The 27,344-nt window shown below is 47.2% G+C and overlaps 1 protein-coding gene across 13 annotated transcripts in view; it reads right to left on the bottom strand.

The window, feature by feature from the left end:
- The window catches only part of LOC144110183 (uncharacterized), a 147,276-nt gene that overhangs the window by 26,561 nt on the left and 93,371 nt on the right, over positions 1-27,344 (bottom strand). For 3 of the 13 annotated variants that reach the window (XR_013309759.1, XR_013309760.1, XR_013309758.1), the window contains 2 exons: positions 5,388-5,523; positions 3,508-3,835 (listed from right to left, as the gene is read on the bottom strand). Coding sequence is in view for 1 of the 13 variants with exons in the window: in XM_077643018.1 (XP_077499144.1) it covers positions 3,740-3,838; positions 5,388-5,523 (235 nt within the window). In the remaining 12 variants the exon portion in view is untranslated. Of the gene's footprint in view, positions 1-3,507; positions 3,839-5,387; positions 5,524-14,049; positions 14,260-17,129; positions 17,228-17,733; positions 17,910-26,893 lie in introns of those variants that run through there. The other 10 variants (XR_013309751.1, XR_013309750.1, XR_013309748.1 and 7 more) reach the window with 9 other exon arrangements.

The raw sequence follows: 27,344 nt of genomic DNA, 5'->3' as shown, positions 1-27,344 counted from the left end.
ACATAGGCTTGAACGCTACCAAAGTAACAAAAATCGACCCATAATGGTAGCGTAATGCTAGGTAATCTGTCATGCCACGTGCCAAGAACCCGAGGCTCTTCATATGCAATTTCTGAATATTGCTCATCTTGAACCTGACTGGTCCACAAACGTGTTTGAATTCTACAAATTCGATAAGAAAACGTACAAATTAAGGTATAACAAACTTATTGCAGTTAATACCACATACGTTTTTGACCCCTATTCTCAGACTGTCGTTCTCTATAAGACGGTTCCTCCACATGAGCCGTAGCTAGACGCCGCATCCTGCTCCAAATCACATGATAAGTTTGTACCTTTCATTTACACAAACATCAGAAGCATTTTAGCGAAATCAGATGCATTGCGCTGTTTACTGACACCATCAAAAGTAAAATAGTGGTACTAACAGAAACTTGGCTGTATCCTTTCGTTTCTAACTCTGAATTATCTGCCACTTTCCCTAATTATGATATCTTCCGCCACGATCGTGAGAACAGGCGTGGCGGTGGCGTCCTGACTGCCACCCATCAAAGCTAGCTCGGCTACCCCATAAACGTCACCTGATGTTTCGAAATCATGTTCGTTGGCTGCAAAGCATTTAACCCGCCCGTTATCATCTACTGTTACAGGCCTCCTGACGGTGATGCTTCGTTTGTCATGCAGTTTCACGATGGACTCCAGTCCATAACCACCTCTTATCCGCGCACACCTTTGCTTATATTTGGCGATTTTATTTTCCCTCTCATAACTTGGAATGTCCTCCAACAACATTAAACAAGCATAATATCGAGGGCGATTTTTTGAACTCGTGCCCCACACTTGGTCTATCTCAGCTTGTCACCAACCCGACAAGGCAGGATAATCATTCTTCTAGCGTTCTCGAGCTCGCTACTCACAATGACAGAATTTCACCGCTTACGCACCTATCACGCTTGAGTGATCACTCGGCAGTCTACGGCACCTATCAAAGTGCCTTATTACGCATTGAAGAATTACCGGAAACATTAACGCTCTACGACAAAGGTGTCTACGATACCATGTATAGCAACCTCACGGAATTCTGTCGCACTTTCCTTTTTAACTTTGCAAATCACTCCGTCGAAACTAACCGGTCTCTGTTCACTGATAAAATGCCCGAGTTCATCCGCAAATAAATCTCGACTATAACAGTCACCACATGGTCATCATCGCCATGGTACAACAGAACGTTAAAAAGGCTGCTTAGCAAAAAGAAAAGACTTTTTCTGTCTGCAAAGAATTCTAATGACGCGCACGCATGCGAAAAGTATCAGGCTGCCGAAAAGAACTTCCTTTCTTACGCAGCACAAGAAAAAAAACTTTATTCTCTTCCACATTACCCGATATGCTTCACAACAACCCCAGGCAATTTGGAAGGCCATAAACCCAAAAGCAAGCCCGCCATTATCGCTGTGCGACGAACACGGTTCTCCTATTCACACTGTGACGCTGCAGAAGCGTTAAATTATACATTTTCATCCAATTTCACCCACGGACCTGTAGGTGACATGCCTGACTACTCTTATTTGATTATCCTCCTATGCCGGACATACGTTTTGACCCTAACAAAATAATCGCCTTAATCGATTCCATGAAATAAACTTCAGCTAGCAGAGATGAAATTAACGCAAAAGTTCTCAAGAATACTAAAAACGTTGTAGCCGTTCTTCTTTGCCATACATTGCAGCAATCACTCGAGCCCGGTAGTGTACCTCACGACTGAAAAGTTGGGAAAATCCTCCCAGTGCGCAACAAAGGCCCTCCACCGTCTAGTAAGAACTGCCATCCCATCTGCCTCACTAGCTTTCCTTCTAAATTAATGGATCACGTATTTGACTCACGCATCATGACCTTCTTGCAGGCTTTCAACTTTTTTCACCCTTCTCAACACGGATTCCTGAAAAACCTATCCAACTGTGCCCAACAGGCTCTCTTTACTCACGACATCAGTTCTAGTATGGACACTAACACACCCGTGGGCGCTCCTTTTTTAGACTTTGAAAAAAGCTTTCGACAAAGTTTCCCATCAAGGCCTCTTATTAAAATTTCACGCCTAAACCTTATCCCAATAGTACATGATTGGCTGCGAAATTTTTTGACTAACCGCCAACAGTTTGTATGGGCTAACAATCGTGCATCTTCGATCTCCCCTGTTCCCTGAGGCGTGCCAAAAGGCATGCTTTTTGGGCATCTATTATTCTTAATTTACATTAACGACCTCCCAAATATTCTGTCTTCCACCGTTCGTTTCTTTGCCGATGACTGCGTCATTTACCGGAGCATCACTAATAACACAGACACTTACCATCTGCAATGCGACATAAAACTTGCAGCAGAGTGGTGCGCAAACTGGCTAATGTCCTTAAACGTTAATAAAACTACTGTAAAATTCCATCGCCGTCAATGATATCCTGCTCCTAACTACACCATTCGCGGTTCTACGATATCCCACGCATCTTCATATGAATATTTGGGAATCAGCCTAACACAGGAACTCTCTTGGATTACAAGCATAATGAACATAACCAACGAAGCTAACCGTGTTCTTGGTTATCTAAAACGCGACTTGAGATTAGCACGTGCTTCTGTAAAACTGTCCGCATATTTAACTCTTCTCAATCGTAAACTTGAATATTCGTGCTCAATCTTTGTCCCCAGCATATTAACCTAGCCAAATTCCTTTAGTCCGTCCAGAGACGGGCGGAAAATTTCGTATAATCCGATTATTCATATCATACAAGCGTAACAGCATTGAATATAAAAGCTCACGTGCCCAGCTTTGAATTCAACCGGAAAATAACCAGACTCTGCCTATTCCATAGTTTTTATCATTCCCCTTTGAGTCATTCTGTTAGCACCCCTGCACACTGCCTATCACTTCGCATCAGTCATCATAAAGCTGTTCATACACCTGGAGCATCCACTTCTGCGCATCTGAAATCATTCTTCGTCCAGACCGGTAGAGACTGGAACAACATGCCCGCTGAAGCTTTCATCCATCCTGGCATGGAATCGTTCAAATAATTCATCACTGACCTAATTAAGTGATATGCTAGCCCACCCCTCATGTAATGATCCAGTGGGCCTTTGAGGTAGTAATAAATGGATAAATAAAACTAGTGTTCTTTTCCCCTGCCTCATGCTTCCCAATCAGGTGAAGTAGAGGCTTTTGACTGAGGGGATTCCTCGCCAAGTATTTTCTGCTTTTTTTTGGACCCGAACAAGTCACAAAAACTGTTTCATAACTTTTCAATCTTTGCGGAAAGTTACGTAGCCGGTCTGCCTTGTTACAGGAAAGCGGCATGTTTTGAGATAAAATATATAGTACTGCGTTCGTACTGCCTTTATTACCTGCCATTTACATGCAGTGTTTAATCATGAGGTTTGAAATGCAATCTTACCTTGATACCATCCGATGTGGACAGAAATAATCTATTCGAATCACAACACAAAGCACGAAGAGCCAAGTTGGTGATCATGCCAATATATATTTATATATTTTGCGCAAAAATAAAATTCATATGCGCTCGAACAATGTAGTAAAACATTAACATCCCTTGAATGCTTCTTTATTTCGCTCTTCTGGACTGGTTAGCATCCTAGCGTACGGTAATAATATTGTAACCGACCAGAAGGAGGGCAACCGTAGACGTGGTAGGGGACCTCAGAGCGGCCCAGTTTAACCTGAAGAAGACCAAGCTCAGCCAGGGCGCTCTTCACGCGATTGACGACGAAGTTCCTCGTCGGCCTCGCGGCTCAGAGCGCAGGCGTCGCGTGTCAGTTGCGTGGCAATATTCTGCTGCAAAAAAAAAATAGTTTTATTGGAAAAGGGGCACTAACACTACAGGAGCCACATACTCTAATAGTTCACCGCAAGACATCAAATTGGCTTTTGCCGCCTCTATTCCACTAAGACACAGCTAATGAATAATATGTTAACATTACGAGAGCAGTTTTCATTAGGTAGTCGGTGTTTGGATTGGATTGGAAAACGTTTATTCGCCGGCTGAAAGTGGTTTAAGTTGAGTTGTTGGTCGCGCTAAATGGCCGTCAGCCCGTGGCTTACGGCGACCTCGTTGGCTCGGTCCACTGCCCGGAGTTGGGTCTCCGGCTCGGAGCTGAGCAGCACGGCCTCCCACTGCTCGGATGTTAAAGGCTGAATTAGGTCGGGGGAGCGGACCCTCCGGACAGTTCTACAGGATACTGTGTAGTGTGGCTGTTTCGCCGCACTTGTTACGTTACATCGGGAAGGGTGGGGGGGGGGGGGGGCGTATTACCTGGGGTACATGAGCGAAAGTACCGCCGAATTGGGGTGGAAACGGGTTTGCAAGCGACGCCAGGTGGCCTCCTGGATCTTTGTAGCGGTTTATGCGGCGGAGAGAAGGTGCGTCTTTGGAGGTGAAAGTGGTATGTTATGTCGGAAAACGAGTTCAGGCCATCCTTACAGAAACTCGGGTCAGAAGAGTCTACTGCCCGGCCGACGAAACTGCGGGCGTATTCGTGAGCTGCCTCCTTGCCCGGGTTCATCGAGTGGGCCGGAACCCATAACAGCTCGATCTCTCTTGCGGGGGTGTGGTGGGTGCTTTTGACGATTTGGAGGCAGATGAGGGAGACGCGGCCCCTCGCAAAGTTGCGTATGGCTGGATTTGAATCGCGAATATAATGACAGCTGAGGTGTTGGCTGTTTAATAGTGCTCAGTTATCTGTAACAAAACGCGCATATTGACGCGTTTATGCATTGCTGCCTTGTGATATTTCCCTTTAAATTATTTTGTTCTTATATAAGAGCTGGATCTATAGTTGTCGAGAATCTTTAATTTGGACCCACCACGGTCCTCTGGCTAGGGGTCAAGAATTTTTTGATATTTTTTACCATATATAAAAATAAAATGAAAACAGAATAAAAAAAATCAAATGACAGCTCTGCCTACCACAGAGATGGCGCAAAGCCTTTTCCATTTTGTTCCACAAACTAGCACTTCTGTAAATGAGTGTTACTATGAAACTGAAACAGGAGTGAATCCGCTCAGTAGTCAGTGTTGCCTAAGCTTCGGTGCTAAATGTATATCATAGCGAATCTTTTTATTTCTCTCCGACTAAGCACCTGCTTTGAATCGAAAATATGCTTTCAACTTCAGGAGGATAACTCATAGTTAGCACTGAGGATTGGGAAAAGGGTTAATGTGAAATCTAATGAGCAATATTTTATACAGAGCTTGTGTTCTCATGTTTTACACTCGCAATTTTGACAATCGGGGCCAAGATTTGTTAAAGTTTATGGAAAATAAATCAGAAAGAGCTTGATGAGTGCTAGGTTTCGCGAGAAGCTTTGTGTACAGAGTCCTTACAGCATTGGTGATGAATTCAGGACGGCTGGTACGAGCCCGCTCCACACAACGACAGACATCGACCTCGTGTTCATTCTTCAGCTGGTCGCAGATGGAGGCCAGGACACAGAATACGCCGCACTTTTGGCATCCTTCACTGTAATATAAAAAAGGAAATTACGATAAGTAACAAACATTTATCTCAGTGTGTGAAGTGGGTGCAAACGCTTCTCAGCAGCAGAACAAGCCAGCAGAGATCATACTTTCACAATCAAACAAAAAAGGCTCATGATGACATTGTATTAGTATGAGCGACGCAGATCGCTACTGGTGGCTTGGATTCAAGGTAAGATAAAATACTCATTTTCTAAGCATTTCATCCTTAAGAAGCCGAGCACCAGACAGGAAAGCGCCCGTCCTTGTCTTTTCTCCTCCGTGTCTTTTTTTAGCGCAATTCCCTTCTTTAAGTATGTACGACCGACTCGCCCAACAACGTGCTCTCCTGATACCGAACCCCGCACTCCGCGCATGCGAGGCCGATTTTTTCTCTACTCTCCGCCTTTGATTTTCTGGGGTATGCACCATGCAAAGTGGCCATCTCTTTCCAGTTTTCTTGTTTTAGAGCAAAGCTCTTAGGTGCCCGTTCCCGATTTTGGGCTGCGTGCCTCTACGTAACCGAGCGCAGGGCGCGGCGGAGGGTGGAAGACAGCGATAGTGAAGAGAGCGCGAGCACGAAAGCGGAGGAGGAAGGTACAGTGCTCCTGCTGTTTCCTTTGAGTGTCTGTCGTGCTTGCATCATTTGCGCTGCTCCTCTGAACGAGGAATTAAGGCACAGTACGGTATTGAATATGCGGGTTGCGCGTGGCCGCGGATCATCAGAGTAGAGTGCGCTGTCGTCTGCTCACTCATAACGTCATGGTGGTGGTGGCGAAAACTTTATTTAGTGAACACAGCTTGCAGGCCAAAAATGGCCCTTTACATAGGTGGAGTCCTTAGTCCGGGACCCGGCTGGATGATGCCACAACTAGAGCCCGTTGGACTAGAGGCCTTTGAGACTCCAGCCCTGAACATTGATCAGGGCTGCCTCATATGCATTTTGGAAAGGGAAAGGGTTTGGGGGAGGGAAGGATTCTTCTGGCAGGATTCAGAACCATGTGGAAGTCAACGGACACTTCTCCACAGTGAGGGTAGCGCCCATGAATTTTCGGGCAAAATTATTTGCTATTGCAGGACATAACGTCATGAGTAAGGCATGAATCGCTCGAAAAAGAGGGCGCCGGAGTAGGGCAGGTCACATGCGGGTGGTCGTTCGCCGGGAGCGAGGCTCGTCGGTAATGGAGCGCTGTGCGCGTTGCACAAGTCGAAACCCAGAGCCTCTTTGCTTTTCGTGCGGTTGCCTATGTTTCGAGTACCACAGCAGCGACACTCAGTAATTGCATTACTGAGAATCGTAATCGTCAGGTAATTTCTTTAGGAAGAAATAAGCGACCGCGTGAGATATCCTATTTTTTCCTTGTTCGACGCCGCCGAAATGCGTCGAGCAAATGCAAAGTATTGCCAAGCCGGAACATGCCCGAGAAATGGCAGATATTAACTGAAAAATAATATTAGATTTAGTTCACATACGATGTTTCATTTATTTAGTTCCAAATACTCTGGAATCACTTTACAGCACCAGGACCATATAGCTCTGAATTCACTAAAACCCCTTCACTTACATTTATGTATAATTCTGCATGCACAAAGAACAAGTAAAGGAGTAGTGAAGTCATATTATAGATATTGTACTGAAAGTTCGCATGTTCCAACAATCGGTGGAACCACGAAAAAAGAAAGATGCTGATAAGACGCCTTATTGGGAATGCAAAGTCATCCAAAAATATTCGAAATAAGAATTGCAGAGGTATGGGCGGAAAACTGTGATATTTGGCACTGGAGTGTAAAGTCGGTTCGCGCGACAGCTATAGGTGGTGGTTACGAGTGGTACCCGTGGCCGTGCCGCTGGCAAGTGAGCCACATTTCTCGCTAGTTTCGCTATCGAAGGCATAGCGGAAATGGATGGTAAATTTATCTAACGTGGGGTTTTTGTGTTATTGTAACTGGGAACGGCATAAGGCATTTTATGATAAGAGGTAGCTAGCTGCAAAAACTGGAGAGGACACTCCATCTTAATGGCATCACACGATAGCTTTAATGAGTTAATTCCCATATATGCGGAGTTGGTCATTCTGAACTTTACATTCATAGATCCCTCGGAGGCCTCGCACCACTTCTTTCGCAATGAAGCAGCGGTGAAGAGATGTTCCACAGCATTGCGATGGGAGGCGCTGCCAGCGGCGATGCTTTTTAAGACCCAGCTTTCTCTTCTCGTGCAACCTCTAGCGATCAATCATTGATTTAACTGCTGTCTTATATGGTTTCTATTTGCTCACAATCCGGTGGGCAGGTTGTGATGACGCCACACGGTAACATAATCCAGGTAGCACACGTTGCTTGCCTCTCCGGCGGGTGGCCACCTGGGCCATCCTACGCCACTCTAAAGGTGTTTCGCTCAGAATGCCGACGCCGACAGCACTGGCGCCGGATTTTCTGTGTAATGGGGCCTTTAATGCGACAGCGTGAAAATACCCGCCGCTATGCCTATAATGCCTTAAACGCTAGGTCCAGCGCCACGGATCGAGCAGCGCGTTCTATGCCGTGTTTTACAAGAGTTAGCGATGAGGGGCTAGTTGGTATGATATGATTACAAAACATTAAACTGAGCAGGGGACAAGACACCGGAGAAAACCAAACAAGGTGAACTCAGAATAACAACTGACTTTTTGAGAGAAACCCCTTTCCTTCAAAAGCAAAACGAATGTGCCACAAACACCGAAAGCACCACACCCAAAGAAAGGATGTTATCAAACCTAGAAATTGAAGCTCTTTCTAATACATGTGTATGATGCCTCACTAACACGCTTATCAGGCCCATAAATTACAATGTGCAAGGTTTCAATGATTTCGCCTGCCTTTTTGTCCCTTGCGCGGCGTAAAATCTTTGTATGTGTGAAAAGTGCCGTGCATTGTTCCTTTTTTTTTCTTCTTCTCACAAGACTGCCAGTAGCTTAGCAGGTGCTGCCCTCAATGCGATGTCAACGAGTTCTTGTGCTCTTGAAGACGCTTATTAATGCAACGTCCCGTCTTCTCTACTTATACAGAACAGCAGCTGAGAGCAATATCATAATCAACATCTGTTCTGTAGGGCATGAACTTGGATCTGTGGTCGATCCACGTCCTGCATTCTTCTGATTATTTTTGTTTTCTTCGTTAAAAGGCAGAGACGAGACAGCTTGCACGGCGCGGAAAAAAGAACATTCACATCGAATTTCTTTCCCACCTTCTTCAGGCCATGCGATAGCTTGAGCACATACGGAGCAAAGCCAGCTCTTGTTTCTTTGAATTGGACCATAAAGTGTTCAACTATGATTCCGGCGGCCTTCCATAAAGCGGGCGGCATTTCGATAGAAAATTTTCTGCAACAGCTGAAACTGTATTTTTCTTCTACCGTTGTATGCTTCCTGGAAAGCTTCTATACGCAGTAACGTGGTATTTTTATAGGTTCTAGTGTGGCTCCACTTCTCACTGAAATATTTTTAGCGGAAGTTAACAGTTAGCTCTCGCGTGTGCTTACTGACGACAGGATCACATCAGTGTTTAGATAGGTTGACGATTTTTAATCCTTTTTAAATATTAATCTTGATGATAGCCTACAAATGGTAGCTAATGAAGAGTTAGCCTCTTTTAAATCAACTGCTACTAATGTGAATTTTCTATTCAAACGTCCTGGAAAATCAAGTTTAAATTTCTAGATTTTGATTGTTTTTTAACGAAGGGGGCCATATGTGTTGGGCCTACACTCCAATATCAAAGAAGCCTCTTTTACCGTTAGATTCTTGTCACTCCAAGCTAGTCAAGTGGAGAATTGCATATTCATGTCTCAGATCCTGAATTGTTAGGTCTTGTAGGCTTAACGCCTCAGGAGCGAAGGAACAAATCAGCTGCTGCGAACAGACACAAGAACAGAACTGCGAGCCGTGGCTGCACGAGCCACGGCCAGGTGCCGTGTTTATTTTCTTCGCTGTGTGGCACGCATGTCCGGGTTCCCGGCGCCACCCAAGAGAGGGCACTACGGGGTCCCCGCCTGGACTGGAAGTAGAAATGGTCGGAGGGCCAGCGATGGCACTCGAGCACTAGGTCAGGCGGCGATGCGAGACTTGCCAGTGCGGTCCTCACGTAAGCTGGCTTAAGGCGGTCTAGGCTGACGGTCTCTTCACGGCCGTTCTGTAGGAGGGTGGCGGTTTTTGGGGTGCGGTGGAGAACACTGAAAGGTCCGTCGTAGGCCGGTGTTGGTGGTGCTTGGACAGCGTCGCGGCGCACAAAAACGTGGGTCGAAGTGGACAGGTCAGGGTGCACGAAAATGCTATGGTTGCGGGACGGACACGGTGGAGTAGGGCCGGTGGTCTTTAATGCAGTCCAGCAGGCATTGCAGGAATTCTTGGGGCTGAGCTGGGAGCTGCTGTGATGTAAAGAAGTCTCCCGGAAGGCGCAGATCACTACAATACACCAACTGTGCAGCTAAGCACTGTATGTATTCCCGGGTGACGGCCCTTAGACGAAGGAGCACAAGGGGCAAGGAGTCGACCCAGGTGGCGCAATTGAGGCGGATAGCTAGTGCGGCCTTCAAATGGCGGTGAAGGCGTTCTACCATGCCGTTGACACACGGTTGATATGCAGTGGTGCGGCAATACCTGGCGCCGAGAATATGATTAAGGGGAGCGAACAGAGAGGACTCAAACTGGTGTCCATGGTAGGTTGTCACAGTGCAAGGACAACTAAATCTAGATACACACGCAGAAATGAAGGCGCGGGAAGCAGTGTCTGCGGTGATGTCAGGAATAGGGACTGCCTCCGGGCAGCGAGTGAAGCGGCCGACAATGGTCAGGATATAACGTAGCCTCGAGACGCGTATAGAGGGCCCACGATGTCGAGATCTACATGGTCGAAACGACGGCCAGGTGGTAGGAAGGCTTAGGAAGGCGTCTTTATATGACGGCATACCTTGGTCGTCTGGCAGGGCAGGCACAGCCGCGTCCAAGCGCGCACATCAGCGTTGATTCCGGGCCAAACATAGTGCTGGATGAAAAGGCGCTGAGTAGCCCGAATGCCTGGGTGGCAAATGCCATGTAGAGAATGGAAGTGAAGCCGGAACAAAAGGGTGGGGAAGGTCCGTTGACACATCGCAACACAAGGGCTCAGGCGAGCAGGGATGGGGCACAAGACGTAATCGGAGAAACGGGAGTTCTCTCGAAAAGCGGTGAGCTCATGGTCATTCTGCTGGGTGGAAGAGAATGCGGCCCAGTCGACTGTGGGAGATGAGTGTCTAATGTGGCTATACGAGAGAAGGCATCAGCGGCGGTATTGGCGGCACCTTTCACATGGCGGATATCGGTAGTAAACTCCGAGATATAAGCGAGCTGACGGAGTTCGCGTGACACTTACTTCGATGAGTTGGTGCGGAACACATACGCCAGTGGCTTATGATCGGCCAGCACGTGAAACTAGCATCCTTCTGCAGAATTCCGAAAGTGCGATATCGCGGAGTAGATGTCCAGGAGCTCTCGGCCGAAGACGATGTAGCGAGTCTCAGCAAAAAGTAGCTACCGAGAATAAAAAGACAATGGTCTACACTCGGAGTTAATGTACTGCTGTAAGACGGCTCCGATGGCCACGCTGGATAAATGCACCATCAATCTCGTAGGGGCGTTGCTGCGCGGATAGAAAAGAAGCACGGCGTTCGCGACTGCTTGCTTTCCGGCAGTAAGGGCGGCCCGGGTTTCTGATGACCAAGAAATGGCGGCGGACGGGCTAGCGGTTTACCGGACGAGGTCGGTGAGCGGGCGGAGCAGTTCTGCACATTGCCGGATAAAATGCCTGGAAAAATTCACCAGCCCCAGGAATTGTCGTAAGTGTCGTAAGAGAGACGGCACAAATCTCTCCAGCACCTTGGTTTTCAGATGCTGATAAGGTGTAGCGCGTGAGGGGCGGAAAGAACGTCGGAGAGCTCGCTGGCAACATTAGGAGGAAGGCTCGAGGCGGCATGGTAGTAGCGCCTTGTCTCCGAGCTGATGCGGGAAAGGCAAAATTGCGCCTCGATCTGGTGGAACCAAACTTGCAGGTTCTGGGGCCAGAAAGGTGAGAGGCATACCTGCATTGACGAGACGTCCTGCGGACGTGAGCCCTGTTCCGTGGATGCTGCGGGCTAGGTAATTGCTCGTCGTAGGTCACCATTTGTACGCCTAAAACGCCTCAGGAGAGAAGGAACAAGACAGCTGCTGCGGACCGACGCCAGAACCGAACTACGAGCCCTGGCAGCACGAGCCACGGCCAGGTTCCGTCTTTATTTTCTTCGCTGCGTGGCGCGCATATCCGGATTCCCGGCGCCACCCAAGAGAGGGCGCTACAGTCTTGTGCACATGTTGCAGTGCAGTTTTACCGGTCAAGTAGACCGGCTTCTCTGTGCTGGGCTTCCTCTACTCTTCTTATGGCTGTTGCGGAATCATCGTTGAAGTCCTTAGGGTCCAATTCAAAGGAACAGGATCTCGCTGAAAGTGAAAGGTGGAAATTCGAAGTTCACCCGTATGTGCACACGATATGGCATGCCCTGAAGCAGGTGGAAAAGTTCTCTTTTCTGTTCCATACATACTGTCTCGTCTCTGCATTTTAACGAACAAAAATAAAAATATTCAAAAGAAAGCAGGACGAGGAATTGACCACAGATCCAAGTACGTGCTCTGCAGAGCAGAAGTTGTTTATGGGTTTCCTGTCGGCTGCTGTTCCGTATATGTAGTGCAGACGTTACGTTGCTTTAATCAGCGTCTTCAAGAGCACAAGAACTCGTTGACTTCACATAGTGGGCAGCACCTGCTAAGCCACTAGCAGTATTGTCAAAAGAAGAAAAAGAAAAAGAACAATGCAAGCCACTTTTCACGTATACAAAGATCATAGGCCGAGCAAGGGACAAAAAGTCACGTGAAATCATTGAAGCCTTGCACATCGTATACGTTATGGGCCTGATAAGTGTGTCAGTGAGGCAGTGATACACCTGTATAAGAGCTTCACTGTCTTGGTATGATAAGATGATTTCCTTTGGTGTGGTGTTTTCAGTGTTTGTGGCACGTGTTTTGCTTTTGAAGGAAGGGGCTTTCCCTCCAAGAGGATTCTGGTGTGGGCCTGTTGGTTCATACTTTCTACGACATAGAGAAAACAGCGCCCTTCATGTTTTTCGTGTTTCTTCTTCTCGTCCTCGTTCCGTTGCGCTCTGTCAATATGTGTCTTAGAAAAGGTTTCTCTCCAATAAATCAGTCGTTAGTCTGAGCTCGTCCTGTTTCCTTCTCTCTTGTGTCCTGCCCCCTGCTCAGTTTTGTGTTTTGTAATCTGCCGTGGCGCAGGCGCCGGCATGCAAACATGGCTGAATGAGTTGTTCACAAATTCTGTCGTAAACACCTTAGTCGCACTCGCACTTTCACTTAGTCGAACCGCGTGTTCGTTGTAACAGTGAATCTTGGGATTTTCCTCTTATGACTCTCTTTTTTCCTCTTCCTCACTCGCTTGGCTGCTGCTGGCTGAAGATGCGGCCAAGAGAAGCTTTTCGGCTTCTTTCCGACGTCGTTTAGCAAGGCGTATTTCCCGTTGTTCAGGCTTTTCGGCTGCACGTTTAGCTTTGGCTTTATTATTTTTTCGTTGTTGGGCAGCCAAATCCCAAGCGAGTACTTCTATATCGGGCGAATTTAGTTTCTCAGCATTTCTGCGTAGTCTAGCAGCAGCCGCACTCTCCTTCCCTTCCATGTGAAGTGCGCACGCATATTCTCAAGCGCATTATATAGCCTCGTTGCGCATGCACATCCCGCACATGTGCAGTAGCGCGCGGCTGCGCCGAAAGGACAGGCGACGGAGTTTGCGGCGGCGGCGGCTGCGGCAGCGGCGAGGAGCGACCACCTGCGCGGCGCGTGACGTCACTCGTTTTCGCGCATGCGCATAACTCACTAGTTCGCCTCACGCGAAGCTCGACTCTCACCCGCGTAGTGAAGCTTTTCGCTTCAAAAGCTTTGCGCTTCACGAAGTGGGCGTTCGCCCGCTGCCTTGAAAAAGGCACATCCGGGAGATGAGTTGGTGAGATACGAAACTTCAAAAGAGAGGGGACGGGGGCCGAAACATGTGAAAAGAGGTCTGGAATTCTCGGCGAATGAGTCATAAGCAGTTTCGAAGGCAACGAGCTCTATGGCTCTACCCGGAGGCTTGTTCTTGGATAGAATATCTCGAGCCGCGGAGGAGATTATCCCCCTGCGGAAGCTTCCGTAGGCTGTCTTTGAGTCGGTAACCACGGTGCCCACGCTCCGCTTTGCGAGTGCTAGGGCCACGGCCGCTTCTTCGGTAACAGCGGGTTCTGTTGTCTTCAGGGACGCGTTAACGATCAGCCAGTCTTTTGACGTAACCACCACCGCTGCACGGCCACTGTGTTTCCGGAGCGAGAATTTGAGAGAACCTGTGTAGTAACGGAAGCAATGACCAGTCAACGGTGGGTACTGCACATCTTTCTTCTGGTGTTCGTACTAAAATACAGAAGAGAAGGGCAGGTACTTGCCTTGACGTTGCGGTGGCCTCGAAAAACCATATGACTCACTCGGGGGTGCAGTAATTTTCTCTCGGCAGAAACTGCCTGATTGCTGTGGGGACCTTACAGACTTGGGCGTACAAGGTCTTCACAGCCGTCTCAATGACCCATGGTGATGACAACTGCACGGTAGATCTATGCCGTTGACGGTGAGGATGCCTGTCGATGGATGGACTGCAGCTATAAGTAGGGCAGAAAGGGCGGCTGTTTTGCTGCAGGATTTGACTGCGCCATTGATATGTGCTCCTTCGTGAATTTTTTTTTTTGCGTGTGAGAGCGAAAGTAGAGAAATTGATGCCACTAGCATAGATGGATGTCAATACAGAGTAGGTAAGGGCACTACATATGGAGTTATGGAGCACGAGAACGGCAGATTGGGCAGGTTGGCTACAATTCATGACGGTTCCGATTGACGCACCAGGTTGGTGGCTGAAGCATTCCATATTATAAGAAGAACAATAGGTGTGTTATCATTCCATCCCTGACGCTATCTTCTTACGAGATGGCCATGCTTCACAGCGAATAGCGGTTGGGCGGAATATTCCCGTGCTTTTGAAACGATTTTTACTTTTTACGAGAACGTGTTTGGTTGACTGCGCGCATGTGCGCAGTTCCTATTTTATACATTATTGTGCGTTCTGCCAATCAAACTCGGTCGCGAGTTGAGCGCCGTTCTGTGTCTCTGTTCTTTCAGTGTGCCCTGTTTGTTTGTGCTGCTGAACGATCATGAATTATGGAGCAGTATGGAGTCGTTGCATGCTAAGAAGAAGAATTGTAGGGTGCACATAAGCTCTACCCTCCGGTTTGACGCATAGGCATAACGGACTAATTCCCATATATGCAGAATTATTCGTTCTCCGCTTTACATTCTTTTATCCCTGGGGAGTCCTCATAGCGCTCCTGGTGCTGCCGTTAAGTGATGAGCCACTTCTTTCCAATGAGGGGTGCTCCTTGCGGTGGGCTTTTTTCGACCTAGGTTACTCTTCCTGCCGCGGTAGGCAGATTGCTCGCCATCCGGTGGGTCGGTTGTAACTACGCCGCAATGTAACAAGACCTAGGTTGCCCACATGTCTCCTAGGTTACTGTGTGGGGCTTTCTCACTCACTGTCAACGACGCCTATGCAGAATTTTCTGCAGCATAAGTTCCTTAACGCTGTCGCGTTTAAGTGAAGAGACCATCGGCAAAGCTCTGTGCAGCGGAAATGAATATTGGACCGCGAAAGCTTAGAGCATTCACAATGAGAGCGACATGAAAGGAAAGAGGCGAGGAAGGAACAGAGCAATGTTTCCCATGTGGGCCAGTCTATGGTAAATGTTGGAGTGTTGGAGCTCAACAACAGAACATTTCACGTCAGGAAGGAGAAGGACAGCGACATGGCCTGTGATCCCAAATCCCTTCATAAAGCTGATGACATAAGAGATAGAGGAAAACCTTGGACCTATTGCTTGGGAAAGCGTTTCGTTTCTTTTGGAAGGCGGCGATGGTTCTTGCCATCCACTCATGTCATTCAAGTGCAATGGGCTCGATCATCAAGCAGACAGCAGAAGAGAGGAAAAAAAAGGTGCTAAAAGCTCATGTAAGAACATTTCTTGATTTTTAGGTTAGGACCGAGAATAGGAGTGCGCCAGACCTAAGAGTTCCAATGCGCTGTATATCACTGAGATTGCCCAACTCGCGGAATTTTTCAGTTTTCGAGAATTCTTAGCACCTGAAATGTACTGGCATAACCCCTCCGCCTAGTGGGCTGAGTCTCTTGCAGCGGAAGAAGTAAATGTTCATTTCTTAAAGGAGTGTATTTCCTTGTACTGCGTGGCACTGTGGTCGCCAGAAGACTGTCTTTGGAAGTCAAGATGGACGGACGGAAACAAATTTGTTGGGCAAAAGACAGGCCACATGCATGGTCTCAGACTGTTCCAGGAGTTCAGGGGTGGCAGGTTCGCTTAGGGCGCAGTCCACCAGTCATTTCCTGCCGCTGTGCTAAGCGCTCCTGAAAGCACAGTCCCACGAGGAATGAGTTGGACGGCCGATAGGGGGTACTGCGTGGAATTGACGATAAGCGCCGCACTGAATACCAATATAGAAAGAAAGAGTGGACTCTGCTTGGGGCGCAGCGGAATGGAGTGGAAAATGCTGGACAAGACGGAGAAGAGAAAATGCGTAGGGGAGCCCTTATGTTTGTGCGACTAGGAAAAGTCTTGCAGCAAATACGGAAGTGATTGTTGTGTTAAGCGCATTGCGCGCGAAGGCATCAACAGTCTCACATTTTTTTTTTTGCAAAACTTTTGAGCATTTCATTGCTGTGCGGGCACCTCAATGCGACTTTTCTTTTAAATGTTTTAAATGTTTAAATGTTTTAAATGCTATAAATGATAGATAACCGTAGTACTGGGCGTCGTCATGCATAAAAATACGAAAATGGTGCTTTGCACTAAAATATTTTATTATTGCTAAATTGAGTCTGGTTCGACGTGCTTTCTGAAAATATTCACTTCCATTGGCTTTTACCAGATTTTCTTTAGAATGGAACGTTTATTCTGGCGGCTACTGTGTTTTAAACGATGTTGCTTCAATAAACCTAATATGAGAAGTGTTAAGTTAACTATGCAGAAATATATTCTTGACCTCCGGCTCACCCGCTTTGCTCTCGCTTTTTTTTTCCTGTTCATAGACGCAAGCATTGTCGTCAGTGGGACGCGAAATTGCACGATGCCAGCAAGCGCTCCGATACATCTCTCGTAGTAGAAGTTAGAAGTAATTTGTAAATGTCTTATAGGGGTGCATCTTAGAGTGCGTGCTCGCCTGAACTACACTTTTCAAGGAAACGATCAAGAAAGAGATGCAATGGATAGAAGTGTGGGAAACCAGAAACGTTTGCGATTAATTTTGCAATGGATAGAAGTGTGGGAAACCAGAAACGTTTGCGATTAATTTTGCTGAATTTTAATACTTCCGCTGCATAGCGTTAGTGGAATCAATTATTCGTCAAAGAAGGCACCATGTTCCTGCCCCAAAATCTTGAAAAGAAGAACAAAAACTTGAAAGCGCTCACCACGTCAAGCTCGTTGACGCCGTATATCATTACGACCATAGAGGCATGCTCTTGCCACACCATCCACCAAAAATAAGAGGTGGTGCTTGGTGTAGGGCCTAAAATAAGAGAAAGGTTAGGGGAATATGGTGAGAATGGCATTCGCGGATTGTGGAGAGTTTTCTTTTTTAACACGTGTTTATTTTCGCGCAAATAAAACTCTGTTGCCTTGCGCTGCGATGTACTGGTGCTGGTTTATCACGCCCTAGATAAAAATAAAATTAGTTCAGCGTCATCACATTACACAGGTTTTAGCTTTTATCAGAGACTATCTGCGTAAGGAACTTGGCTACTTAGAGAGTCTGAGAGAAAAACAGATTGACGGGAAGGCGGGGAGGTTAACTATAGCGATGCCGAGTAGGGTACCCTACTGAAGTAAAAGTAGTGAAGTAAAACAAAATTCAGAGTATAGAGTTCTACAAATTACAAAATAAATTTATGAAAGGTTTGTTCTGTACTGTGGCATTAAATCAATCATTGCTCACTCCGATAAAGCTAATACTTCAGAAAACTTAACATGGATTTATAGCCTGTAATTACAAGCATGAATAGGTGCAGTGCTCACTGGGACGTAGCTTGCGTTGATGTAGTGTTCGGCCCGGCATCTGTCGTCGTATGTCAGAACCACCCTTGAGTGGACATCTTCATAAGTAAACAAAAGCACCGTTTTCAATGGTCGACATGTGGACAATGTTAACATTTGCGTGCTTTTCGGTATCCTTTTTGAGAACGATCAGTTTTCTGTAGAGCGTGAATAGAAGAAATATCTTTTTTAAGCGTGTTATGCAAGGAAGTGAAAAAAAATTACATATGCCAAACACAATTAATGGAACTAGTAGCTGTTGCGTACACAAAATTTCACTTCAACTTTGTTCATTTTATATTTTGCTGTTATGTGTATTTATATTTATACATTTCATATTGACTGCATAAACCATTTTAACCAAGACTCTCGAGTGTTCCTAAACGCTAAGGGATGTTTCTGGCAATAAAAAATGAAAAATCCAATACCTAAAGAACAAGAACATTTCGTGCTTCAGTGACCACCACGGGTCGCATAGGATTGCGCGCAGGACACAAAATTTCAGAATTCAATAAGAAGTCATTTGTCTTCCAGTGAACGTACTGGCAAAGAGTAATGAACTAGGCGTTTCCAAAACGAGCGCAAAAACCCGAAAGCGTCGGTGCCAATGAGGGAGCGAAGGACTTGAAGACAGCCAGCTCTTAAACTACCACTTGCTGGAAACGTTGGCTGCCGATTATACGCTCTCGTTGTGATCATCATTACATTGATACGTTTTACACTATGCAATGACCAAGGTAACATGTGTGAGCGAACTACTACTATAAGAAGGACACTTCACTAAATGAAATAGCCACTCTAGCTTTCACGCATATATGGTGCAGGAGAAACAAATTCCTAGTGCAGGGGTCGCCAAACCGCTGGTCACGAGCAGCACGTGTCTCCTCGCGGTTCCAAGTGCGGCTCACGATTCTTTAGCACCTGTATCCTCTCTCCCAATTTCGCTTCCAAAGACAACATCTATTATGTTCTAGAGGAGATGCCTCCTTCCCGAAAAACTAAAAAGAATGTTTACTGCATTCTAATAAGAAATTAGAGTGGGCAGAAAAAATTTTTAAAAATTCCCAGCCCCAGCCGGCACTGCGTAGAGCACAATGGGCCTAACAATCGAATCAATGCGAAATCGCCGATTGGCGGCACGCAGAAGACGATCCTAAGCGGGCGGAGCCGTGGTATGGAGCGCTCGCGCCAGGCGAGCTGCGAACAGAAAACATACCAATTTGCAGACACCCAATCCATTTCAGACATCCAATCGGTTCGCAGATGTCCAGTGGCATGACGACGAGTGGCCGGAGCTTTCTGAGCACACCTCGCATTTCCTTCAGCTCAGCAGCCTTCTAACGATACTGTGCGAAAAGAACGCCTCCGAAAACAGGCAACAAAGCAGCGCAGTGTGCCTGAACTACCGCAGGAAGATATGGCTGCAGTCGACGAACAAATCGCACGCCTTTTAGCGGAGGTCACCAAGCTCCGGCAACATCGTGAACTGCTCGCTCGACGTAGACAGGCAGCGGAATCATCCGCCACGTCTATCAATGACGCAGCAACATCGCCTTCCTGCCGCCCACCAGTATCATTTCCTGCCGCCTCTTCCCAGATTACCGCCATGCCACTGGACAACTCTGCGACTTCTTTGCTCCGGTTTATGGTTAACCAGTTGTCCAACCTGACGTCCGTGATTCTACAGCGCTTGGGCTACTAACTAGAAATGGCAAGTTCCAGTCGTGCTGGTGTGCTGCAGTGGAACTGCAGCGGCATTTCCACGAGGTGGAAGAGCTCAAGACCCGACTACAAATTCACAAGCTCCAGGTATGGGCCATGTTGTTACAGGAAACAAACGCCTTGCCATCGATTCCAGGCTTCAGTGCCTACATGTCTCCTCCAATGATAGACCGTCGTGTACAAACTGCCGCTCCCCCGGGAAAGGCGGCGGTGTATGTGGACTCACGTCTTCCACATGTACGCCTTGCTCTCGAAAACTGGTGCACGTCGTATCAAGCGGCAGTGGCAACTAGTGGCCGCGAAATTTAAGAAGGGAACCGTTGCGGTCGTTTCATTTTAGTTTACGCTAGACCACCCGGTGGCGCTTCCTCCTGTATTAATCTTGTCTGGTTTAAATGTGTCCGTCGGCAGTATCCCGGGAGTTAGATTTTAGTTCGAGGCGACTTTAACGCCCCTCACCAGGATTGCGGGTACCCCACTTCAAGCCTTCGTTTGTTGTGGTGGCTAGAGCAGCACGGTTTTTATCACACCGCACAAATTGGCTTTCGTCCATATATTGGTACAGAGGACGGGTTGGCTGTCTTGACATCTGCAGTTTTGTAATCTACCCGCAGCCGCAGTGTGCGACCCGTTTTAGCAATGGACGTTGAAAAGGCATATGACAACATCAGTCATGCCGCCATTCTGAAGTTCATTGACATGCTTCATTTCCTCTGAGAGTGCGTAGTTTGGTCGGACCATTTTGGAAGGCAGAAAATTTGCAATACGCCTCAGCGGCGAAGCGGTCGGATCATTTGTTCCTCTCTGCGGCGTGCCCCAGGGATCAGTATTGTCGCCGACGTTATTTAATATTGCTTTCATCCCGCTGGCTTGGCGCTTACATGACATCCGTGACATAAAATTTCTTCAGTACGCTGACGACATCACGGTGTGGAGTACCAAGATCTCCGCCCTCAGGAGGCTGCCCTTCAATATGCTTTGAATGTTACCTCTAATTACGCATCATCCATCTGACTTCAGCTTTCCGTGCATAAAACAACATACACGTCGGTTGCCAACCGCTGGCGACGCCGTAAACTTCCTGCAAGCCTAATCGGCCTTTGTCTATCAGGCACACCCCTACAGAAAAGTTCGAGTGTAAAGATCTTTGGCGTAACGATTCACCAATCAGGATCAACGACTGCATGGCTTTCTCAGGCAAACAGCAAGCTATTCAGACCTTAGGTTTGACTAGAAGAAGTGCTACTAAAACGGGTGGCGCCGGCTCGTTTGTTGCAAGGCAGTTGGTGAGGGCAGTTCTGCAGCCACGTATTGTTTATCAAGCCCAGTTTCAACATCTTACAAGAACCCGACGGGATCGCGTTGTAGCCGTAAACCGAGAGGCTAAGAGGACCCTAACGTGCCTCCCACGCATCACACCGGTCATAGCTATACAAGATAATGCGCAGCTCAATACCATTGATGAGCTGGTGCAGCAGCGCCGTGATGCGCGCAGACTTAAGGCCAATCTATCGCACTCCACGCATGCACTGAGTACATGTGCAACGTCACACTTCATTCTTCAGCCGCCAACGCCATTTCCTCCCCCAAGAAGTTTGTGCAGCTCAGCGACAAGCCAACAGATAATCGCCGACCAACATCTGCTAATTCGGCATCATTCCTTCGCCAGAAATTGTAAGAACAAGATGCTGACCTGCCTGAAAGATCCATTGTCTACGTAGACGCAAACATAACAGCAGTCTACTGCCCGTACAGACCTGCCCTGAATCAAACCTCTAGGTTTCAGCTTACGGAACCCCTTCGTCCTTTCGTGCTCAGCTCGTTGCAGTTCAAGAAGCACTCGGCTCCGTGGCAGCCACAAGTATGCTCCCTGCGGCCCGCGTTGTCATTAGCACTGACGCCCTTAAAGTAGTCCAGTTGCTACGACGTGTTAGACGCTGTCCAACATGTCAGGACATCCACCGGCTCGCGGCACGCATCCCGCAGCCAGCACGTATTGAGTGGGCCCCACGGGATCTGCCGACCTCTCGAAGCCAGGTAGATTTAGCGACCCGCCTCGCGGCTACAGGCTCATCATTGTCTCTGCTCCTTCATTTGGACAACTTCACCCTCCTTTAATCAAGAAAGGAACTCCTCCGGCGCCGCACACGTGCTCTCATCCCTCCGTGTGCGGTAACCCTCCCCCGCGGTCTTAGCCGTGCAGAGGAGGTTGCGCTTAGGAGGATCCGGGTCGAGGTGCTCTCACACCTGCTGTCACTCGGAAGTGGCCTCACTACCGAGATTTGTTTCCTCGGCCTGGGTGTCCGATATGTAAACACGAGGACATTAAAGCCGACATTCATGACTTACTCTGGGACTGCCCAGCTCTCAAGCCTACAAGAATCAGGCACCTGAAGGCAGCGAGTCTTTCACCAAGCAACCCTGCTTCATATATAGACTGGACGGAGGGACCTTACCATTGTTCTCTACTGGACTTCATCAAATCAGCTAACCTTTTCATTAATTTAATCACTACTACAACTTCCATCGCACCTTCGCCCATCATTGATGTTCTGAGGCAATAAATGTCGCTTTAAAAAAAACAGATGATTTTTACTCGAGGTTGCTGCCGATCGCATTAGTGCTTACGCGCTAATAAGGCATCGCAATGCTGAAGCACAGTGAGCTATCGCTCCATGAGTAGGATTCACTGTTGCCAGCAACATTTGCAAGATATCCAAATAAATGTTCCATGCCCTCCTTTTACTGCGGGTCTTCATAAAAGTCTTATTTTTTTTTGGCTCATTGCATATGACTGCCTGGCCACCACTGTCGTAATGTGTTTTCGCCGAAGCATTACTTAATTTATATCATCGCGATGTCGATTTTGCATTTAGCTGTGAGATCAGTGGAGGCATTGACTTTTAAAAGATGCAAATATATTTGTAGAAAGAGTTACAGTATTATATTGTTGGTGCCCCTACAGATAACACTGGTCTAAATTATTACTAAGAATTTCAAAGGAAATTATTCTTGCAAATGTAGCACCATGCGCTGCTGAGGCGAAAGCAATTGACGACAAAAATGAAAGTCATAATGTTGACCCTATTTTTAAGACTAAAAAACACAAGTTTTCAAAACAAACTCTCTCATGAACACACTTACACGGTAGACCGTTCTTGCTGTTATTCTTCAGTTTGTTCTCTTCTCTCTCTACGATGCTGGCTGGAGATACCAGCCACGTTCGCGCGTTCAGCAAACACCAAAATGACGGTATTTTGACCACAGTATTAAAACATCTTGAAAATATAATTTCAACTTAAACTAGGTACATCACAAATTTTTTCATGCTCGTTACCTTTACGATTCCATCCCACCCGTAAGTAACCTCATATAATAAACATTTCTTGTGATATCTCGCTTTTCTGGGACCAATTTTTTTATGCTATGCGCACATATTACATATATGTTCTGTCACAAAACCGGCATTGAGTCGAATTGCTAAAGACGTAGAGAAAATACACTGAGACAAAAGCAGGCAGCCATAAACTGGGCGGCATAAATGGAATGAATTTTGAATATCTAGCGTGGAAGGTTTTATGTGGTTCCAAAAATACTGGAAAAATTAGGCACGAGAATCCGTTACAATGTAAAGCGACAACAGAAAAGCACCAGTGAATAACACATTTTCTTTACTTCGCCAGTTTTTTGTTAGTCAGCAGATGCTTCGTGAACTCACACTGAAGCTATGGTCCGGTTCACAAGCATTTTTTGGCGCTGAAAAGCTACTACAAGACGACGATAAAAAGGAACAAAAACACACGGACAACACGGCTAATAGCACACTACGATGCGAAGGTGTATTGCTAGTTAAAGTAAAAAAGAAAAAAAACCACACGTGGCTACTAATACACGAAGTGAAATTTACATGTTGCTTCGCGGCAATGCGGTAACTTAACTGCAAACTCTGATAATTTTCGAAGCCGGGTTCTTTTTGGTGCTGTGCAAGGGTAGCGCGCGCAGCCCGTTCCTTTTCACGCGTCTCTAAGCGCCTTCGAAATCTATCTGCAGCAATTTCTGTCTTGAAATAGAAGCTGCCTTTCTTTCTTGGTCAGCGCTACCGATGGAACGCTTGGGCAGTCGCCTTCCAAACCAGACTTTATTCTTAAGCCCTCAATTATCTGCCTTTTTAAAGTATTGCAGGATTTTGCCAAAACGGTCTTTACTAGAAATTTTGCCTCGAAAACTTGTGGGGGAGGATCTGTCGGGGGGTTGCCATACCTTGAACAATGGGCTCCCAAGTTTCCATAGTTTTGCAGAGAGTCGCGCGCGTTCCGGTGCTCTCTTTGCCGATCCTTGAGGCAGCGCCCGGTCTGTCGAACGTGTTTCCGCAAAAAAGGGGAATCTCGTAGACCACTCCCCTGAGCAGACGACGAGTTTTGTCTCGTGTCGTCCTCCACACTGTTCGTTTGGCTTCGTTGTGTTGACCTTCCGGCACAGTCCGTGTAGTTTGTTTGGGACAGAGAGCACAACGTTCACGTCGAACCCGTTGCCGATTTTATTGAACTGGTGGGTTATCCTGTGCATGTACTGTGGCACGACGAACGGTCTCTTGTTTTCTTCCTGCGTGGTTCTCTGACTTCTTTGAGGAAAAATTCTCTTCAAATAGCTTTAGTGCTGCACACATTAGAACGCACCTTGGGCATTCACTTCTGCACAGCCTTTATATCTGTAGCTTCAGAGCAGGATCTTTTCAGTGCCTGCCGCATGCACGACATCCCAATCCCCCTTTCGACTAAGTGTGCCCGGGGTCAAAAAGGGAGAATGCGTTTCTGCCTTCCTGTTCTGCACAACCAACATGCTTGCTCTGAACGCGAACGTTGCGCTCTCTGCCCCGAAAAAAACTCAATTACGTGTGCCGGAAGGTCAACACAATAAAGCTAAAGAAGGGTGTGGAGTGCGACCCGAGAAAAAATTCATCTACTCAGTGGGGGTGGTCTACAAGATTCCGCTTTCTTGCGGAAAGGGTTACGTAGTGCAGACCGGGCGTTGCCTAAACGATCGGCTAAGGGAGCACCAGGACGCATTCGAATCCGTGCAAGGGTATGGCATCTTGACAGCCCTTTGTTCACGGCGTTTAGGTTTAGGTTTATGGGGGTTTAAGGTCCCAAAGCGACTCGGGCTATGAGAGACGCCGTAGTGAAGGTCTACAGAAAATTCGACCACCTGGGGTTTTTTAACGTGCACTGATATGGCACCGTACACGGGCCTCAAGAATTTCGCCTCCATCGAAATTCGACCGCCGCGGCCGGGATTGAGCCCGCGTCTTTCGGGCCAGCAGCCGAGCGCCGTAACCACTCAGCCACCGCGGCGGTTCATTGTTCACGGTGTGGAAACCCCAGACGGATCCTCCCCCACAAAGTTACGAGGCAAAATCCTAAGAAACGACCATTTCGACAAAATCCCGCAATACATTTAGAAGGGAGATAATCAAAACCATCCGAATGAATTCCGGTTTGTGAGGTGACTGCGTAAGCGTTCCTTCGGTAGTGCTGACCAAGAAAGAATTGCAGCTTCTAGTCCAAGACAAAAATTGCAGCGTATAGATTTTGAAGGCGCTTAGATACGCATGAAAAGAACGGCCAGCGCTCGCTTCCGGTGCACAGCGCCCACAAGAACCTGGATTCGAAAATTGCCAGTTTGAATTTATCCAATTGCCACGAAGCAATATATTGGCCTAAATGTCATTTCCTAAGTTGGCTATCAGTTCTCAAGTGTGATTTTCTCGTTTTTATTGTAGCGGTAGCTACATTACAGTAGAATTTCGATTCTTCAGCGTGATCGCGCCGCCACCCTGTAGCTGCGCCGCCACGCTGTCAACTGGTTGGTCACGTGACCAAGTTCCACTCTGCCAGTTGTAGCTATCGCTTCACTCCAGGTTTAACCAGAGATAAACCACCGCCAATTTTTTTTTGCTTTTTCTCGCAATAAACCTTCACGTGGTAGTGTGCGCTTAACCGTGTTGTCCGTGTGTTTTCGTTCCTTTTGTAGCGATAGCTACATTACTGAAGCATTTCGAGCCTTCAGAGCGGCGGCGCCGCCACGCTATCACGTGGTTGGTCACGTGGTGCGGAGCAGCTGCCGGCGGCGCGGCGTCGTGGGTGATCACGTGGTTCGTCACGTTATTGGTCTCGTGACCAAGTTCCTATCGGCCAGCTTTAGCTATCGCGTCACTTCTGTTTTAACCAGAGCTAAACCACCGCCAATTTTTTAACGTCGTCTTGTAATAACTTTACATCGCCAAAAAACCCTTGTGAATGTTTAAAAACTAGCCCGAACCCAAGCTTTACTTGATAGTCCTGTTATGAGCATTCTGGAAGTTTCAGTTCTGTTGCTTCTTTCTGCACATTTAGGAAATATAAGAATGCATGCGCTCGCAGATAGGGAGTCACATCCCCGGATATCACAATGTTTAAAAAAATGTCGAAATGCGGTGGTTCATTGGCGCGATTTTCTGCGCTTTCTTAGGCTTTCATTCGCGCAACGTCTGGTCTGACACAAACATTCGTGCGCCCAGCTGCAAGATGATAGCATCTCAGTTTCCTGGTGACTGAGGCACTTTGTTCAGTATTAAACGCTTTGCTCTAGCTATAAGGTGACACAGTTTTCTGTATTGGCCATGGCTCACATTCCTTTCAAACTACACGGAGGAAAGAGAAAAAATTCAAGTCTACTTTCGCATTTCAAGAATACACAAACTCCTGATTACGCATTGTAAAGTGCGGACATTTGGCCGCATATTGTGCTAGCTGCAGAAGTGACGCAGTGTTCCCAAAACTCGTTAACGCTGCCATCGCTGTAGAGCATCCTACATCCCTCGCGTAGAGTCTTTATAAGAGGCGCCTAGTCACAAGAGAAGTTGTACTACGGCTCCCTTCCTTGAAATTGCAGTACATCCCGTTTTCTGCCGCCCTGCAAGACTTGAACGTTAGAGTTCGCGTTATCCTTTTCGCCCATCGATGCTAGTGCAGCTGCGAGAGTATATAAACTTTTAGTAGGACGTTCTTGCGGGATTGTTGGTTCATATCTCAGGAAATGCTAAAACTCCGCAAAGCACGAGGACACAGGCAACGAGAACACGCAACTGCACCTGTGGTGTTTTGTGTGTTCCTCATTGCCTATGTGCACGTCATTTGCGCAGTTCTAACATTTTTTGAATAATAATTGGAACCATTGTCGTGGACTGATCGCTCGGCACGAAAAGAAGAGCAACAATCATAAAAACCAACTCATCGATCAGTTCCCACTAAACTTTTTCTCTTCGAGTGACCGCGCTATATCGAATTCTGCGCCCGGCCACCCAGCATCAAGTACCCGTTCAAATCAACGCATTCGTACCAGTGCATTCACAAGTACACAATGATTAAAAATTGCTTCTTACCGCGTACTCTTCTTCAAACAGAGAGCCTCAGCCAGAGCTTCAGTTATGCAGTCGCCAAGTTGCTTGATCGTCACAGGATTCGAAGTCTTGCTTGAAGCTGTCACGATATTAGTTGCGGAGGCGAAGGGATGGATACATGGATGCGTGGATGGATGCGTGGATGGATGGATGGATGGATGGATGGATGGATGGATGGATGGATGGATGGATGGATGGATGGATGGATGGATGGATGGATGGATGGATGGATGGATGGATGGATGGATGGATGGATGGATGGATGGATGGATGGATGGATGGATGGATGGATGCGTGAGTGGATGGATGGAAGGATGGATGGATGGATGGATCCGTGAATACGTGGATGGATGGATGATGGGGGGATGGATATATGGATGCGTGGATGGATGGATGCGTGGATGGATGGATGGATGGATGGATGGATGGATGG

This window comes from Amblyomma americanum, chromosome 11 (assembly GCF_052857255.1).
Source record: "Amblyomma americanum isolate KBUSLIRL-KWMA chromosome 11, ASM5285725v1, whole genome shotgun sequence".
NCBI lineage: Eukaryota > Metazoa > Arthropoda > Arachnida > Ixodida > Ixodidae > Amblyomma > Amblyomma americanum.
Note: the sequence above shows the minus strand (reverse complement) of the source record. Positions and strands in the feature narration are given on the sequence as shown.